Source organism: Thunnus maccoyii, chromosome 18, assembly GCF_910596095.1.
Source record: "Thunnus maccoyii chromosome 18, fThuMac1.1, whole genome shotgun sequence".
Taxonomy (NCBI): domain Eukaryota; kingdom Metazoa; phylum Chordata; class Actinopteri; order Scombriformes; family Scombridae; genus Thunnus; species Thunnus maccoyii.
Window position 1 is genome coordinate 21,739,331 of NC_056550.1, and position 18,098 is coordinate 21,757,428.

At 42.4% G+C, this 18,098-nt stretch overlaps 3 protein-coding genes across 5 annotated transcripts; 2 read left to right on the forward strand and 1 right to left on the reverse strand.

Moving 5' to 3' along the window:
• The first annotated feature begins 358 nt into the window (after positions 1–358).
• Positions 359–4,967, forward strand: LOC121883993 (kelch-like protein 11). Of its 2 annotated transcripts, XM_042392465.1 has the most exons (3): positions 359–503; positions 893–1,369; positions 1,670–4,967. In XM_042392465.1, the coding sequence occupies exons 2-3, from the start codon at positions 906–908 to the stop codon at positions 3,252–3,254; spliced, it is 2,049 nt and encodes a 682-aa protein (XP_042248399.1). In that variant the 5' UTR covers positions 359–503; positions 893–905; the 3' UTR covers positions 3,255–4,967. The 2 variants fall into 2 exon arrangements, with proteins under 2 accessions (XP_042248399.1, XP_042248398.1); XM_042392464.1 differs by lacking the exon at positions 359–503 and having other exon boundaries at positions 679–1,369.
• Positions 4,968–5,615: 648 nt separating this feature from the next.
• On the forward strand, positions 5,616–10,016 carry LOC121884245 (cytosolic 5'-nucleotidase 3-like). The gene is made up of 9 exons (XM_042392941.1): positions 5,616–5,778; positions 6,227–6,325; positions 6,699–6,768; positions 6,883–6,929; positions 7,794–7,879; positions 8,049–8,138; positions 8,234–8,396; positions 8,505–8,705; positions 9,330–10,016. Exons 1-9 carry the CDS (start codon positions 5,776–5,778, stop codon positions 9,438–9,440), a joined length of 870 nt encoding a protein of 289 aa, XP_042248875.1. The 5' UTR covers positions 5,616–5,775; the 3' UTR covers positions 9,441–10,016.
• Positions 9,556–17,553, reverse strand: fkbp10a (FKBP prolyl isomerase 10a). 2 transcript variants are annotated; one of them, XM_042392939.1, is made up of 10 exons: positions 17,236–17,551; positions 16,323–16,468; positions 16,038–16,227; positions 14,364–14,509; positions 13,070–13,259; positions 12,837–12,982; positions 12,550–12,739; positions 12,138–12,280; positions 11,885–12,048; positions 9,556–11,745 (listed from the first exon to the last, which is right to left on the reverse strand). In XM_042392939.1, the coding sequence occupies exons 1-10, from the start codon at positions 17,424–17,426 to the stop codon at positions 11,569–11,571; spliced, it is 1,683 nt and encodes a 560-aa protein (XP_042248873.1). In that variant the 5' UTR covers positions 17,427–17,551; the 3' UTR covers positions 9,556–11,568. The 2 variants fall into 2 exon arrangements, with proteins under 2 accessions (XP_042248873.1, XP_042248874.1); XM_042392940.1 differs by lacking the exons at positions 9,556–11,745; positions 11,885–12,048 and having other exon boundaries at positions 12,219–12,462; positions 17,236–17,553.
• Between the last annotated feature and the right edge of the window lie 545 nt (positions 17,554–18,098).

Sequence of the window (18,098 nt, forward strand, 5' to 3'; positions counted from 1 at the left end):
ATAGGCAACCTCTGTCCAGATGTTGAAGGGTTAATTTGGTAAATAAATGAATGTTCAGCATCAGGTTACTCCTACATTTAAGGATTCTGAAATATTTTTATATCCCTTTTCATATCTGGCACACCTAAATGAAATAGATTTTCCTGTCATTACAAGTCAAACCGCCATGACTTGTTTGATATCCACTATAAATATAAATAAGCTATATATGCAGAAGAGTATGATGCTGTTGATTTATTGCAGACTTTGTTGCAGAGCATGCACAACAAACTACATGTCAGCATAAGTTTTTTTCCATGTGCAGCTCATAGATGCAGACGATCAATGATCCAGACAGAGCTCAGAGCTCAGCAGAGGGGACGGCTGCCGACGTCAGACGCGGTTACGCCTTTCATCCACTGCGCATGTCCGTGATTCTGTCTGTGTTTACCAAGATGAAGTTGGTTTCATATTGATCGTGTCCCCCTAAAGGCTTCATTTTGTCACCAGAAACGTTGCCAGAGGTTTGTTTTTGGTCCTTTTGTGAATTTTGTTCTCAGTAAAAATAATAGCTTGAAATTGTGCACGTCATCAAATTGTTATTATTTTCCTGTAGCTGTTTTTTCTTTAAGGTAATGTTACTATGTGTTATATTAGACATAGTCTATAACACTAGTTTGACATGAAAATCAACCTTTAATTTTAGTTTTAGACTAAACTAGAGACACTAGCATGCCTGTGTTGCACTTAAAACAGATGAGATGAGTTTTAAAGGTAAATGCGTGCCCAACCAATACGAAACGTGCTTTACTGCCGTTCTCTGTTTTGACTCCATATCATGTATGTGTGGCTGCGTATGTCGCCTCCTTTCCTTCACTAGTTTGCTTCATTTTCCACCACTGCTCACCCCCAGCGCTGGCAGCAGAATGGCAGCGGCGGCCCCCAACCCGGAGGACTCCTCCAGGAGCAGCGGCAGCGGCGGCACCGGCACACCCAGCGCCCTTGCCGGAGACGGGGACGCGGAAGAGGCCGAGGACTTCACCTCCTCCTCCCACTGCTCGGAGCTGTCTCGGCGGCAGAACGAGCAGAGGAAGCAGGGCTTGTTCTGCGACGTGACGCTGGCCTTCAGCAGCGGGGCGGCTGCCGGGAGCGTCCAGACCTGTGAGTTTTCAGCCCACAGGTCCGTCCTGGCTGCGGCCACCGACTATTTCACCCCACTGCTGGGTGGACAGTTCTCCGAGTCCTTGTCCGGACGGGTAGAGATGAAGGAATGGAGCTCAGAGATGGGGCCGGATCCGGAGACGGTGGAGAGTGTCATACAGTATATGTACACTGGAGAAATACGCGTTAGCACCTGCAATGTGCATGAGGTTCTGGAGCTAGCTGATAGGTATGGTTTCACAATTACATTTCTGTGTTTGTGTCTGTGTGTGTGTGTGTGTGTGTGTATGGGGGAATGGGAGGGGGGGGGGGGGGGGGGGGGGGGGGGCATGACAGTGACTTTGACAGTCAAAGCATGAGGCCTTCTGTGCATGCTCTGTTGCTGAAAAGATTTGTTTTTGTGCTCTGCTTGCAGAAAACAAGGCTGTCCTGGCCTAACCAGTCGAAACCGAATAGTATTACCAATTTAACAGAAACTGCTCATTATATCTGACATCCTATACTTTTTTTTCTGTTGCGTCTATTTCAGGTTCCTCCTCCTGCAACTGAAGGATTTCTGTGGTGAGTTCCTTAAGAAGAAGCTGAGCTTGACCAACTGTGTGGCGGTGCACAGTTTGGCCCATATGTACACCCTGGACCAGCTGGCACTACGGGCAGCAGACATGATCCGCCGCAACTTCCATAAGGTCATCCAGGACGAGGAGTTCTACACACTGCCCTTTCACCTGGTCCGTGACTGGCTGTCGGATGCGGAGATCACAGTGGATTCTGAGGAGGTGTTATTCGAAGCTGTGGTCAAGTGGGTGCAGAAGAACCCAGACGAGCGAAGCCGCTACTTCGAGGAGCTTTTCCGTCTCCTAAGGCTGCCCCAAATCAAGCCCACCTACCTGACCAGGGTGGTGAAAAATGAGACCTTAGTGGCCGCCAACGAGGCCTGTCTCCGGCTGGTGTCGGAGGCAGTAGAGGGCCACGCTATTCGCTTTGAGAACCTTAAGTCAGCTGATATGGAGTTCTGGTCTTCCCACATGGCCTCCTTTCAGCCTCGCTTCGGCCAGAACATGGACGTTATAATGGTAGTGGGAGGAGTGTCGGAGGGAGGGGACTACCTGAGCGAGTGTGTGGGCTACTTCATTTACGAGGACCGTTGGGTCAACCTGCCGCACATCCACAACCACCTGGACGGTCACGCCATCGCTGCCACAGAGTCCCACGTGTACGTAGCCGGTTCTATGGAACCGGGCTTTGCGAAGACGGTGGAACGTTACAACCCGAATCGCAACACCTGGGAGCAAGTGAGCAACCTGACCACACGCAAGCACTCCTTTGGCCTCACCTGCATCAAGGATATCTTATACAGCATTGGTGGCCATGGAAACTTCAGTCCAGGTTTCAAAGATGTCAGTGTGTACGAGCCTGAGCAGGACAAGTGGCACAATCTGGAATCTGCCCCCAAAATCCTGCGGGATGTGAAGGCAGTGAGTGTGGAGGATCGCTATGTGTACGTCACGGCACGTACACCTGTGGACACAGATAACGAGGACGGACTGAAGACAGTGACCACTCGCTATGACACAGAGAGCCGCCAGTGGCAGGATGTTGACTCCCTGCCCCTTATTGACAACTATTGCATCTTCCAGATGGCTGTGGCCTCCACTAACTTCTACCACACGGCGTCCTGCTGCCCTAAGAGCTACACAGTGCGGGACGAGGTTGCCAGACAGAAGATCAGCGTACGCATCTCCGATGAGATCCTGGAGAGCCTTCCACCAGAAGTTACCAGCATTGAGGGTGCCGCTATCTGCCACTTTGATGAGGATGTCTTCATCATCGGAGGCTGGAAGAACAGTGACGACGTAGACAAGCAGTACCGCAAAGAGGCGTACCGCTACTGTGCCGAGAGGAAGCGCTGGATGCTGCTGCCTCCCATGCCTCAGCCTCGCTGCCGAGCCACCGCCTGCCATGTCCGCATCCCCTACCGTTTCCTCTACGGCTGCCAGCGCTACCCCATGCCCCAGAACCTGGCCCGCCAGCGAGATCGCATGCAGCAAATGCAGCAGCTTCACCGGCGCACACTCACCCTGCGCCGGCAGCTCCAGTCACAGATAGAGTGCTGAGCAAGAGCATGTCTGCTCCCCTCTGAGAACTTCACGGCTCTGTCCGAAGATATACTGCGAGCCACCATTCCACCGCAGCCATCATCATCAATCCCCCCCACGCCCCCCCACTCATACATAACATGCTACAGCGAGTCATGCGTCGCTCTCATACTAGATTTCGTTAAAAAGAAATCTGTGCCGTCGGCTCTCATGCTGTGTTGTGTTAATGGCTGATTTGTCGAAAGCCATGAAACGTGTGGGCTGGTGTGCACTGACCAGCTGATGGTCTGTGTGAAGGGATACGGCGAATGTAAACATGTGAATAAGAGTGTTATATAGCGGCCAACAACTGAATTTCCTTTAGTCAAGTATGTTGGTATAGATGCTGTTTATCTGTTTGTACATGAAGAGTAAAAAGCTGTATATGTATACATTGATATGGATATTTTACATTCCTTTATTGTATCCCTGTACTGGGCAGTCTATGTGACATTAGTAATAACTGCATTCCTATTTCCAATCCAACTCGCTAAATGAAGATTCATTCCATTTGTAACACTGTGACAATCTCTTCATGCAAGGATAACATCGGTCCAAAAGTTTCTCTTTATATTATAGTTGCTGTACTAGAATGGCTCTGCTTGTTACTCTGTAGCCTCTACAACAAAATATGAATGGATTCTGAAAGGCTGTTAATCTTAAAATCCTGTAGACTAGTTTGCTTTTAGATTGCAGTTCCCCCACCCCTCCTCCCCAACAGTTGTACAGAGTACATCAGTCTTTTGTGCTGCTTATATAACACATCTCCAACTTTCTGAAGAAGTGAAATAATGAAGGAACTGTAATGTCTAAACGATTCATAAAAGATGTGATGAAATCATTCCTTTTGAGTTATCTTAACGTTCAAGCATTCTGTTCGGCCACTGCATTAAGTACCAATCATTGGCAATGGCTCGTTCATTCCTTTCTTTTGCACTTTGGCAGTCGATTGCTCGGTGTATTCCCATTCATTCAAGAACGATACATAGAAAATGTGTACATGTGTGCGTGCAGGAGTGTGTATGATTTGTGTTTGCGGAAGGTACAGTTGTCTATCTGCAAAGAATGGTAAAAAAAAAAAAGCTTCTCTAGAGCTGCACTTTTTGACATCTAACTGTAAAGTCTTACAGAAGCATAAGGATTTAAGTTGCCACTGCACTTTGACGTTGCTTATGTCATTAATTTCATATCAGACAAGGTGATTGTATTTTGGAAAAGAATTGTTTTATCCAGCTTACATCCAGTAGGGTTTGATCTTTGATAAAAAAAAAGGAAAAACATGTTATTATTTGCAGTTTTGTTTCCCATATTAAATGTCTTGTAACAGCTTGTGTTATTGTACTTCACTTCCAGCTGGGTGTATATTAGAGATCTGCTATGTTGTCCTGTGGTCTCCTTTCGCCCTCCAAAAATACTTAAATATAAAATGAAAAGAAATCAGACCTATAGGCAAAAAATGTTATATGAATGTGTTGTGACTGACATTCAAAAAATTCCCAATGTCAATGCAGTGCCTGTTACAGAGTGCAGAAATTATAACCATTTTCACTTTATGACCAACCTAAATAGCACTGCAAGTGGAATAAGCTATGTAATTTGCTTTGCATGTGATAGTCTGACATTGTGCTCTTATATTGGATGTAAGAAATGCTAATGTCATCACTTGCAATTAAAGTTGTTTTGTAAGACTGACGGTGGAACGTAAAGTGTTTTATTATTATTATCATGCTTTGTTGGATTTTGCAGGTTGAAGGAGCTGTTTCATATAACGTACATATACAAAAGTACAGATAACAGTTTACAGTTGTAGCTGTATGTGTGAAACATGATCCTATGCTGTCATACTTCTAACAATAGTGTCCGTGACCACACTCTAAATGTCATTTTCAGGTTTAAAGGATTTTTCCAGTTTAATTCTAATGTAAACATGGTCTTGAGCACTGTCTCCCTTTTGTATTTGCAATATGGCATGGTTTGTTCCCCCCAGTATTATTTAATGGACCGGGGTCCCGCAGAGAAACCCTGGGTCAGAGACGGAGTGGGAACCTTGAATCGGTGCCTTTGCTTTGAAAGGGAAGAGTACACACCGTCCCATCTCAAGTTATGCAAGTAGTGATGCTGCCTTCACGTGTTTACTGCGGGCTCGTAATTGTAAAAACATCAGACAAAGACATGTATCGTGCGCTTTATACCAGAGAATACATGACTGACAGCTACGTATTTTCACATTTCTCATACATTTTTGAGGCGGCTTTCACCAATTATGTAGGGTAAACTTCAAATCCCGGTCACTGGGATTTCACTAACAAGTGTTTCCCTCACTGTTTTGTTGTTCAACCGCTGGTTCTTGAAATCCCCACAGTTGCGAAAACGGGAAGGGAGCAGCAGAACCGTTCAATGATTCTGTCGTCCTCATAGCAACAAACCAACGGAGACTGACCACCGATGACACACATTTTGTCAAGATAACCTTTACGGATCGTCAGCATATTTCAAGAAAATGGTAACCGTATTCAGCAAGTTTTTTGGGGGGAAGCCACACAGCTACATGGATGCAACCTACACTAATGAACTTGCCTACTAGCTTAGCCAAGCGCAGCTAGCTAACCAATGCTGACTAGTGTAGTGTGGCTAACGTTAGCTGACGTTACACAGATTCCTCTTTGTTTGTTATAACGCTACCGTCTTAGTAAATTACAGTATGTTACAGGAAAGTGCGTGTTATTGTGTCAGCGTCTTTGCATTGGCTAATATTGTGAAGGCATGTGCAGCTAAACGGTGTGTTAATTAGCACCTGACCGGTTAGCTAACTAAGTTATCTTTCCATTCAGCTGCTGGACTCGTGTTTGATGTTTAAACAGACAATGAAGGTTTGCAGACCTCCAACGTCACACTGTCTGTCTTTCTACCTCCTGGATACACACTCACATACATTTTTTTTCTTTGCTTAGATTCCAGAGTTGTCCAACCCCTCGGTGTGTATGAGGGACCCTCAGAGGGTGCAGGAGATCCTTCAGTCCATGCAGAAGGCAGGGTCCAACACGTTACAGGTACACAACATATCCAGTGTATGTTAGAGCTGCAACGATTCATCGATTAGTTGTCAGCTATTAAATTAATCGCCAACTATTTTGATAATCAATTAATTGTTTGGAGTCATTTTTCTCTGATTCCAGCTTCTCAAATGTGAATATTTAGTTTCCTTAGTCCTCTATGACAGTAAACTGAATATCTTTGGGTTGTGGATTGTTGTGGACAAAACAAGACATTTGAGATCGCATCTTGGCCTTTGGCAACAGTCATCGACATGTTTCACCACTTTCTGGCATTTTATGGACCAAACGACTAATTGATTAATCGAGAAAATAATCGTTAGTTGCAGCCGTGGTGTATTTATTCTCTTGTCTCTTTTTTTTAACCCAGGTCATCTCAGATTTTGACATGACCCTAACAAGATTTGCATATAATGGGAAAAGATGCCCCACATGTCATAGTAAGTCCATCAGAAGTTTTGTTAGAGGTTGTCAAACACATAAAAGTTGGTTTTGGCAAAATGTTTATGAATGACTGTGTCATTTCGTCATTTTGTGTGTGTTTCTATTTGCAGATATTCTTGACAATAGCAAACTTATCTCTGATGAATGCAGAGAAAAGGTAGGAATGAGGCTTTTGTTCCAAAAGCAGATTTTCTATTTCTGCCAGTTCCATCAAGTTAACTTGCCCCAGATGTAATGGCGTCAGTATTTTGATGCTGTTACACAGAGTGAAAACAGCTTTTAAGTATCTGCGCAGGAATTTGGTTGTCTTAATGTGTTATTGAGCTGTCCTTCTATAGTAATATTTAACAATGTTTGACAGAAGGTAATGAAACTGTAACTAACTGCTTAATACATAAACCATCTAGCTCATGGAAGAGTGCATTTTTAAATATAGTTATTGTACATTGCACTAGGTCATGATTTAGTGGGGAAAAAACACATAATTCAGTCTATAATTCAGGAAATGTAAGGGTGATTTCGTGTTTTATTTTTATCCACATGTAAATTGAACATAATGCATTTTTAAACTTGATAGATCTTACTAGTGAATTACACATATTTATATGCCTTTTTGCAGTCTAGAGGTCTTTTATTTTTCAAATTATAAGTGGTAGACCACTTACATATTTGGTACTTAATTTGGCAATAAATCATTTATTTATTCATTAATTCTGCCCTCTAGTGGGTGATAACAGGAATGGAAGCAGGCAGAAAAACTGAAATATGATCTGTGACTTGAATCCACTTGGATGTAATGCTACAATGTGAAGGGTGGTCTTACTATTAAATCTTTTTCCTCAGTGCATTTTTGTATTTGCAATATGGCATATTTTTCAGTAGGATCTGATATTACTTAAACTAATATTTTTAAGAGATTGTCTGGACTTTGTTATTATTGTAACCATAGACAAAATGAAATAGACTGAGGAGAAGTAAATTGTCCTAAAATGCACCCTGTCTACTGTCATGTCTCCCTCAGCTGAAGGATCTGCTCAACACATACTACCCTATAGAGATCGACTCTTCACGGTCAGTAGATGAGAAGCTGCCCCTTATGGTGGAGTGGTAAGCATTTAGTACAGATACTTTACCTTCTGAGTTCAAAAAAATGTTCCTGATGCTGATCTGCAATTTTGCTTTGGGGTCACTAGTTTGAAGCAAATTTATAAACGTCTCTGAACTTCCAAGTATTTTTAATGTGTTAATGACACTGTTCTGCGTCTGTATCTCGCAGGTGGACTAAAGCTCATGAACTACTGGTACAGCAGCGGATCAGGAAAGATCTGCTGGCCACGGTGGTGCGGGAGTCTGATGCAATGCTGAGGTAAGAAAACCTGCCTCCTCTGAGAGTCAGAAAATTATATTTGTAGTTAAAATGCTGATAATATGAGTGGGTTTCTTCTAATAATGTCTCAACAGGGAGGGCTACCAGCTGTTCTTCGACCACCTGTATGAGCACAGCATCCCTCTGCTCATCTTCTCTGCTGGAATAGGAGACATCCTGGAGGAGGTGATTCGCCAGGCTGGGGTCTTCCACCCCAACGTCAAAGTCTTCTCCAACTACATGGACTTTGATGAGTCTGTGAGTATCCTCACCTTAAACATACTACAATTTGAACCCCACAGCAGGATGGAGGCTTGAGTTGATGGGGGGGACACACCCTGTATGATTCTTGATGTGCTTACACAGGGAGTGTTGAAGGCTTTCAAGGGAGAGCTGATCCACATCTACAATAAGAGGGAAGGTGCCCTGCTCAACACGGGTCATTTCCAGGAGCTGCGGACGCGGCCCAACGTGCTGCTGTTGGGAGACTCTTTGGGAGATCTGACCATGGCGGACGGGGTGCAGGACATAGAGAACATCCTCAAGATCGGGTTCCTCAATGACAAGGTATAAAAACACTCACTCATGTTCAACAAAGTGGTGGGATAACAATACAGACAGATATTGTATTTATTTTTTACAATTCAGTCAACAACTGGCATTGATTACTTCATAGTGTTTGTTGTCAAAGTTACAGCAGCACATCCACCTTCTAAAAGAATACAGCAGCTAGAAGAGCACAGTCACAAATTTATCCATGTTACAGGAATAGTTTGACATTTTGGGAGGAAATGATTTGCTTTCATGCAGAGAGTTAGATAGATTGATATCACTCTTAAAGCCAGCAGACACTTTGCTTAGCATAAAGACTGAAATCAGAAGGAAACAAAAAGCCAAAGGAGAAAAAAAAATGGCTACCAACACGTCCAAAAGTCACAAGTTAACATGTTGTATCTTGTTCATTGAATCTACACACAAAAAGAAATGTAAAAATGACAATTAGTGGGTTTTTTATGGGGATTTGTGTGCTGGAACTATTTCTACTGTCTTTGCTCAAGCTTCATATTTACCCGTTAATAATGGGAGCAAAACTGATTTTCTCATTTGAATCTCGACAAAGACAGAAAACGTCATTCTGACATTTTAATACTCACTCCTCATCTGTTGTTTGTTTTTTTTTTTTGTTCTTAGGTGGAGGAGAGGAAGCAGTCTTACTTGGACTCATATGACATTGTGTTGGTAAAGGATGAGACTTTGGAAGTCTCAAACGCTATACTGCTCTACCTCACTGGTAACAAGTGAACTGAGAATGTTTTTTTGTTTTTTTTTACTACTGGTCATTTAGTATTGGACACTCCAGTGCCATCAGCTGAGGAGGCTCCTGCTCAGAATGTGCCAGATGGAGGTTGAGAATTCATTTTTTTTTTAATAATTTGACTAAAAGGTTTTTATTTTGTGTGCATGAGTCCCTGTTACACACATATTGTTTTGCCAGACTGTTCACAAGTCCAGTTTACAGCCACAGGTCACGTCCACCACTCAACCCTTTTTATATCATCGTCAACAGGTCTCCTCTAATGGTTATGGGTAAAAAAACTGCTTTTGGATCACACTGTATATGGTGGAAGTCAGATTTGCACTGTGTACCTACTGTGCAACATGTAAAGTGTGTGTATGTGGTTATGGGTGTTTTTTTTTGTTTTGTTTCGGGAATGGTTGGTTTTGTTACAGTTCTTTCATACAGAATGTAATGATAAAGGGAAGGAAAAAAACGCACAACATAAATGGCAGCACAAGATTTGGTATTTGGTCACAAACTGATCTCCAGCCTCTTGCAATAAAACCTCTTTCAGGAACATTTTAACTGGAAACTTGAAACGTGATGTTCTCCTTGTTTTATTACAGCGTTGAGTCTTCCAAGTTATTTGAATTCCTCACTACATTGTCAAACATAAAGAACAGGTTGTATTTTTTTTTTATGTTAACGATTGCTTCTCTTATATAACACCACAGCTCCTAAGTGTCTTTATTTTATTATAAAAATTTATACGTTCCACAACACACTCTGATATTATTTTCTATAATAGAATTTCTACAATTGTACACACTAGCCACTCCCAAACATACTGTACAACCAGTGGTTTTTCACCATTTTTACATCAAGGGGAAGTGTCTGTGGCTCTGCATCCATAGCTAGCCATTTGACTTACATTATTTATTAAAAAAAGTAATATTCTTAAAAGATAGGCCCCGCCCACATACTTCCCTTTAAAAAATCTAATATGCTTTTTTTTTTTTTTAAATCAACAGAACAGACAATTTTTCTTCTTTCACATTTTTAAATACCTATTTCCCATACGCACCACACTGGCCCTCAAATGTAGATGTTAGATGTCAGTGACTATGTTTACGTGCACAAAATTTTCCAGTTTTTGCCCTTATTTTCCGAAAAAAATATTCCTACTAAAAGGTGTTTACATGGCTAATGAGTGTGAACATTCCACTAATATTCCTGTTTACATGCAGAGGGTTTTCAGGGTTTCCCCCTGCTCCGGTGGGAACGGGAATCACAAGATCTCCGGAGGCAGTGAAGTAAACCAGCGAGGTGAAAATCATTAGTGAGTTGCTGCCTGATATTTGTAAGTGATAATGATATGACTGATACACAGCCACATCCAGTACCTAGGTTGTACCATGTTGTTTACTACACTGCTGAGTGTTTTTCGTGCATCACGCCAAGTCGTCGCCGTCAGTCCGACCAATCCCCTCCGTCCTTGTCGTGGAGAAGGTTTGCTGTTTTTCCAGCCTGCACTAAACAGCTCTCCGCTCTCCTCTCATTCCTCTCCTCTGTCTGCCTTCCTGCTCCAGCATATGTCATTTAGCCTGCACAGGGGTGTGTTACACAACCAGCCCATCATGCATCTCTATCCCAAACTTGCAAACTGTTTGCTAGTTGGTTTGTTTACAACGCACAGAGCTGACCGTAAACAGGAAAGAGGCCATGTGTAATACTGCGATAAGCGAGACGCATATTCTGAATGTGCTGTATAAATTTCCAAAGAATGCTCCTAAAACCTGAGTAATATCGGCATATCCCACATGTCTTAATTGCAAAATACTACATTTAGAATAAGGCCTAATTCGGAATATCCAAACGGAATATGCTGTTTACATGACCCGTATTAAATTCGGAATATTGTCATTCGGAATAATAGTGGAATATTAGTGTGCATGTAAACATAGTCAGTGTTGTTCAGCTTCATATTTCAACACTATGAAACCAAACAGCCTGATTGCCTTCAATAGAGGCTCAACAGTGTTTCAGTATTTGAATTTTTTTTTTTTTTTTTTAAAGAGTTGCAAAACAGTGTTGCTAAGACGACAGCCACTGCAAGCTTGTTCTTGACAGCCGCTGAAATGTGTGTCCTCTTTACAACTCCTCTCGTGCCGCAGACTCCTCGTTAGCATTCAGTTCATATTCTACGATCTTCCCGTCTCTATTACGGTCCTGGTTGTTGAACATCCCCTTAATGATGACGCTGGCATCAGCCCCTGGCCGAAGACGACCTTTGCCCTCTTTAACTTGGAGCATGATGAAGGCTGAAAACTGGAGAAAAATAGGAGACGGAGTTGCACTGTTACAAATAGTTTTTACTGCTTTATTCCCTGGCTGCTTGTCGTGCGTTAAAAGATATATTTAGAGGGTAAAATTAGATTTGGTTAGACTCAGACTGTCTGCTTCTTACCTCCTCTAGAGGGACCTCTTTGTCACTATTGAGGTCCATGGCAGGAAAGAGGGGATCAGGACTATCTCCCAGCCACACAAACATGTAGCCTTCAGGTACACCCTTCTGTAGCTTCACCAACTCCAGCTCGAAGAAGAGCACTGCGCTACTGGGGACTCCTCCAGCTGGAGACACCAACATAAGAACATGAAACAGGGAAGTGTGTGCAGATCACAACATACGTAGTTTTATCTAAGCAGTTCCAGTGAGTCACCTCCACGTTCTCCGTGGCCCCAGTGAGGTGGAACAACCACCTCCCTCTTCTCGCCCATGCACATGCCACTCAAACCTTTCTCCAGACCCAGGATCACCATGTTCGCTCCGAGAGTCGTGGTGGAAGGGGAGTCAAACTGATCCCTGGAAATGGACACACACACACAGCTTGTTATGACTCGTAACAGACAGAATTTAAAAAATAATAATAATCCAAGCCAATTAAAACTTTGCTGTGTATCAAAACCTCGGGCCATGCAGGCGTACGTGCTGTTGTCATGGATATGTAAATGGTATGATATCTGCAGTTCCAGGCCCACAGAAATCTGTCAGACAAGGAGCCAGCAACGATTACATGCAGCGAACCAGCAGGAGGATGCAGTGTAGCAGAGTGAACAGCAGAGGGAGCTCACGAGGAGTACAGCAGGGTGCCGTCCATCAAGGAGCAATTATAACGATACTCAATCAAATCGTCGGCCTCGCTGGTAATGTTGCATTCCTGCGGCTTGTGGGTCACTTTAATCTCCACTGGATCTCTGGGGTTGTGGAAATCAATGACGTGGATGTCAAAGACCAGCACAGCAGAGCCAGGAATGAGGTCTCCTAAAGAGAGGGAACAAAAAAATAAACAGGGCAGCGTTATAAACATAAATAAGCCTTTCAGTGCTCGATTACAAGTCTTTACTTGCGTCAAACTCACCAACTCCATCTTCTCCATATGCCAAGTGAGGAGGCACAATAATCCTCCTCTTCTCTCCTATGCACAGGCCTTGCAGGGCTTTGTCCATCCCTCTAATCACGTATCCCATGCCGATGTAAGTGTTGTAGGTGCTATTTCGCTGGTAGCTGTCAAAGGCAAGAGTGACAGTCTTTTTATAAGTCGTTTTGCTTTTACTTTATTGCCTTCTGGAAATAGAAGAATCTCAGTTTTACCTCGAATCGAAGGCCGTGCCATCCTGGAAGGTGCCGTTGTAGTGGTAGCGGATGTAATCTCCGGTCTCCGTCTTGCGGTTGCAGACTTCAGGTGCGTACTTCACCTGCATGATCAGATCATCCTTAGGGTTGAACACATCAACCAACAGCACTTCCAACACCAGTGTAGCCTGAGGAGGGACTTGAGTTCCTGTTGGGGAAAAAAAAGTAAGATAAGCCAAGTGGAAAAGTCAAAGCATACTCCAAATTGTTTTACTTTTTATCCTCCAGGCAGACCTGTTGTCCTCTCTTGCCCTGAGACTTTTCTTGCAGTGACTTGCAGAGGCAGAGAGGCTCGCATGTCATTAACAGTCATTTTCATTATAATGCAATAATAACTCGTCCTTGTCAGTGCTCCCAGAGGGCAAGCAATAATCAAACAGGAACGCTGTGAGAAGGAAAATGTCAGAAGATGAGTCTTGACTCTGATATGTGCGCAGTTGGACACAAGTAAAGGACACACCCACAGAGAAGTACTTTCAAAACCGTCTCTGTTTTCAGCGTACGCAAGTCCATTTTCATATTGTACTGAAATCATTTGGAACCAATTGTTGCCCCTGAAGTAGTAAATAAAACTTAACACTTATGGTGTGCTTTGACTAAAGGCCTGCACTAAAGAGAAGGATATGCAACTTGTAGTTATTCCGCTAAACTGACAAATTATACTTCCTTAACGAGGCTATGAAGATGAACAACAGCCACTAAAAGATGCCCTGTGGAGTTTCTGACATCTGGTAGTGCTATGGAGCAGTTTTTTTTATATGAGTGGATAAGAACACACGTGTACACTAGTGATGTGATACACGTGCCTGCCAATGGTTTCACATTACTTTACTGATTTACAGGTGGCTTAAATACACCAAGTAAACCAGCAAGGCAGGAGAGAAGAAGAAGACTGCAAACTGACTTTTTACTATATACAATAACTTTCGTTTGTTTACAAGATAACTCCACAGGTAAAAGGAGGTAAAACGAGAGTCACATGCTTCACTATTCTAACTTTTTATAAGCAGTGTGTGGTCTTTAACAGCTCTCAAATATTGACATCGACACCCTCATCTGACACTGAGCGAGTCAACTCTTAGTCGATCAAAGTCTGTTGAAACATAGATTAAAATTTAGCATATTTTGGCCTCTAAAATTATTCTTAGCAGAGATGTTCTGTTCTTCTCGGTTAACAAATACTTTGCAGGTGAGCACAAAAGATACAACTGTGCAAACATTAACAGCTATCTCCATGTATTAGTCTTAGTACCGTGGCCGTTCTCTCCATATGCCAGGAAGGGCGGGACGATGACGATGCGCCTCTCTCCAACACACATGCCCAGAAGACCTTCATCCATGCCTTTGATGAGGTGACCCTTCCCCAAGTAGGTGTCATAGGTTTCATTCCTCGAGTAACTAGATTAAACACAGGAAAAAAAAATGCTTCTTGAAAAGCATGGTAGAATTTGTGAAATATTGGCTATTTTTTGGAAAATATGACTGATCATGCTGAAAACTTTTGTTTTATTTAGGGATGGTGGTCAGGTGAAGCCATTTATTTTCATATAATTGTGTTTGCCCTTTTTAAATCATAATGATAACTGAAATCACCGAAATGGTCCTGATCAAAAGATTACATACCCTTGAATGTTTGGCCTGATAATAAACACACAAGTTGACGCACACAGGTTTAAATGGCTATGAAGGGTAAGTTTCCACACCTGTGACTTGTTTGATTGTAATTAGTGTCTGTGTATTAATAATCAATGAGTTTCTTAGCTCTTGAGAGACCCTGAACATTTCATCCAGGGCTGTTCTGACTGTACTGGATACTGAACCACAGGGAAAGCAAAAGAACTGTCCTGGACCTGCGAGAAAAGGGAGTTGAACTTTATAAATAAGGAAAAGGATATAAAAATGCATCTTTAGGGGTTACAAATTGGGTTACACTGAGTCAAGCCTGGGCCTTGAGGTCACACTGTAATTCTTAAGCAGGGAGGAGACGTTTTCTCCTCTTCTTCAGACTCCAGCTGTCTGTGATGTTTTGGGGAAAGCAGAAACCTCTCTGATAAAGGGTAAATCAGCATTGTTATGGTCACCAAGGTCGGAGGAGGCTTTCCTAGACAACACAGATCGGTGGAGTGTGAAACCAGAATGTGCTGACAGTGACCTGAAGTTCCATGCAACGTGACCTGAACTGACACGGGTTAAATGCAGTTCCTTGTTTAAAAACTAGTGAACCAATTAGACTAGTTTTTCATATTGTAGTCTGATCTGCTGAGGTTAAAGAATAAGACTCAGACTTTCAGGGGGCAGAATGGAAAGAGACAGCATCCGAGTTGCAGATGACTTCGATGTTCGCTATTTCAGTTCTCCTTGATCAAGTTCTTCAATAAACATTTTCAGCTTTAAGACATCAAAGGCTCGTGTTCGCTTTTCTCCACTGAGGTGCTGACCGTCGCTCTAAATGTCCACAACATTCAAGCTCTGATAAAGAAGTGGAAAATGAAGGGTTCTGTTGATACCAAGCAACGGACAGGTAGAAAAACAAAAATTTCAGCCACAAGTTAGTGCCAGGAAAATTCTTCAGATTGCAAAGAAAAACCCACATGCAACTTCAGCTGAAAGTTGCATGTTGTTTCAAGATGCACAATAAGGAAGTACTTGAACAAAAATGGGCTGCGTGGTCAAATTGCCAGAAAAAAGCCATTACTGTGCCAACGCCACAAAACAGCCCGCTTACAATATGCCAAACAGCACCTAGACAAGCCTCAAAACTTCTGGAACAAAATTATTTGGACTGATGAGACTAAAATTGAGTTTTATGGTCATAACTACAGACACTAGGAATGCTACACATCTTGCAGATTCTGCCAGGGTATGTAAACTTATGAGCACAAGTCCCGACACTCAACAACACTGCACCACGCTGCAGCTGTCTCACCTGGAGTCGAAGGCTTCACCGGACAGCAGGGTGCCGTTATAGTGGTAACGCACAAAATCTGACGCCGCGGTGGTGCGGTTGCAGCTCGGTGGCTTGCTGAGCGTGCGGATCTGCACCTTATCCTCGGCGTTCCAGATGTCCAGTAGGTGAACATCATACACCAACACAGCGTCAGGAGGAATTACACCACCTGTCAAATAAAAAGACAAGAAAAACAACACAGATTGGCATAAACCAACACAAATACTGTCACCAACAGAGTGTGGTTACTGTGTTCCTCTGCACCTGTTCCTATGCTTCCATAGCCCAGATGTGGGGGCACTGTGATCCTCCTGCGTTCGTTGACACACATGCCCTGAAGACCCCGGTCCAACCCTGTGATGAGTCTGCCCAGGCCGACCTGGCTGATGACGGCTTTGCCTCGTTTATAACTGTGGACAGAAAGAGTGTATAATGGACAGAATCTATCAAGGGTAGAAATGTTGGTGGAAATTACAAAAAATTATAGATAACCTCAGAATAGACACTTTAAAATGTGTTCAGGAGGCTGGAGACATGGTGCTAAGAACATTTTATGGTGCTGTAAAATCACAATCACATGTTCCGTCAACATCAGTAGTACTATTTAAAAAAGGATTTTGTAATCCTTGTGGCTTTTTTTATTCTGATTACCCAGTTTATTACATGTAATTTTGCATCTGCAATACATTTCTGGATGCTAAACGAATATGCACTGCAAAAATACAGTCCCCTCTCAACATAGCAATAAAGTTTTCAATGTCGTTTAGCTAATTACATAGTTTCATAGGTAAGAGGGCCAAATATGCGATTGACACGTCTGCAGTTATTATCCTAGCTGCAGAATATTGCCTGCCAACACGAATCAATCAAAGGAAAACAGTTGTAGCATGTCGGATGTTGTATTTTCTTACTCAGGTGATACTGAAAAGTGTATGAAAGAAAAGGTCAATTTAACTGCACTTTACACCATTTTGTCACCCCTGGAAACATGTTAATATTTCTGAAAAAGGGCTAAAAAATCATTACATGCTGAAAGCTTTGTTTTCGCACGTGCCGTCTTGTTACTGAAGCTCGCGCTTAACTTTAAACACAATGCCAAATGTTCATGATGTAAACATATTTTAAATAAGCCATGAATGCAGTGTTGGCTCAATTAATGAAATTAGAAGTATTTCACCTGGAGTCAAAGGTCTTTCCGTCTGCTTGGAAGGTGCCGTTATAATGATACCGAATAAAATCTTCCGTTTGCACTTCTCGAGGACAAACTTTCGGGATGTCGTACCGATCGACAACAACATCCACTAACGGCCCGGGGCTGCAATTCACAACATGAAGTATAAGAAAAACCGAAGATATTATCAGGTCCATTGTTTGGAGAGTTTTGACAACAGCACACACGGAACCAGGGCCTGCCTGCCTGCCAGCGGGGTGATGTGGTTCAAGAGGTGGAAGAGCAGCGCTAGAAATCTGGAGGAGCCCAGCAGGGTGAAGCCAGCTGGAATAAGACGCACTACGTCCGGTTAAAATGACGAAATACCAGCCTTCTCTAATATCACGGAATATGAAGAGATTTACATTTTAATGTTTTGTTAAAAATGCATTTTTGTTGTTTTCGAATCTGTGAGGTCAACAGTGAGGACTACTACTAAAAATGACAAAATGTTATTAAGTGTAGAAATTCAGAATGATAAAAAAAAAAAAAAAAAAAGTTTTCCAAATAATCAGTTTGCCACCCTTTTCTGGTCCATGATGCAAATTTAAGATTAAAATATGATCAACTTTATTTATTCCAGAAGTGCAAAAACAAAAGCATAAAAGTACCTCTTAAAAAAAGACTACTACTATACACAATATGAACATGTGTTATATTGAAATTAAGCATTAAAAACTCAAATAAATAGGCACTAAATTCTAAACACCAGCATAAATAAGTAACTGTAAAGTGTATTAAGGTAAAAATGTATTTGCCATATATTTGTGACTATAATATCATAAATAAAGTAAGGAGACAAGAAAGTTGCAATACATAATTACATTTAA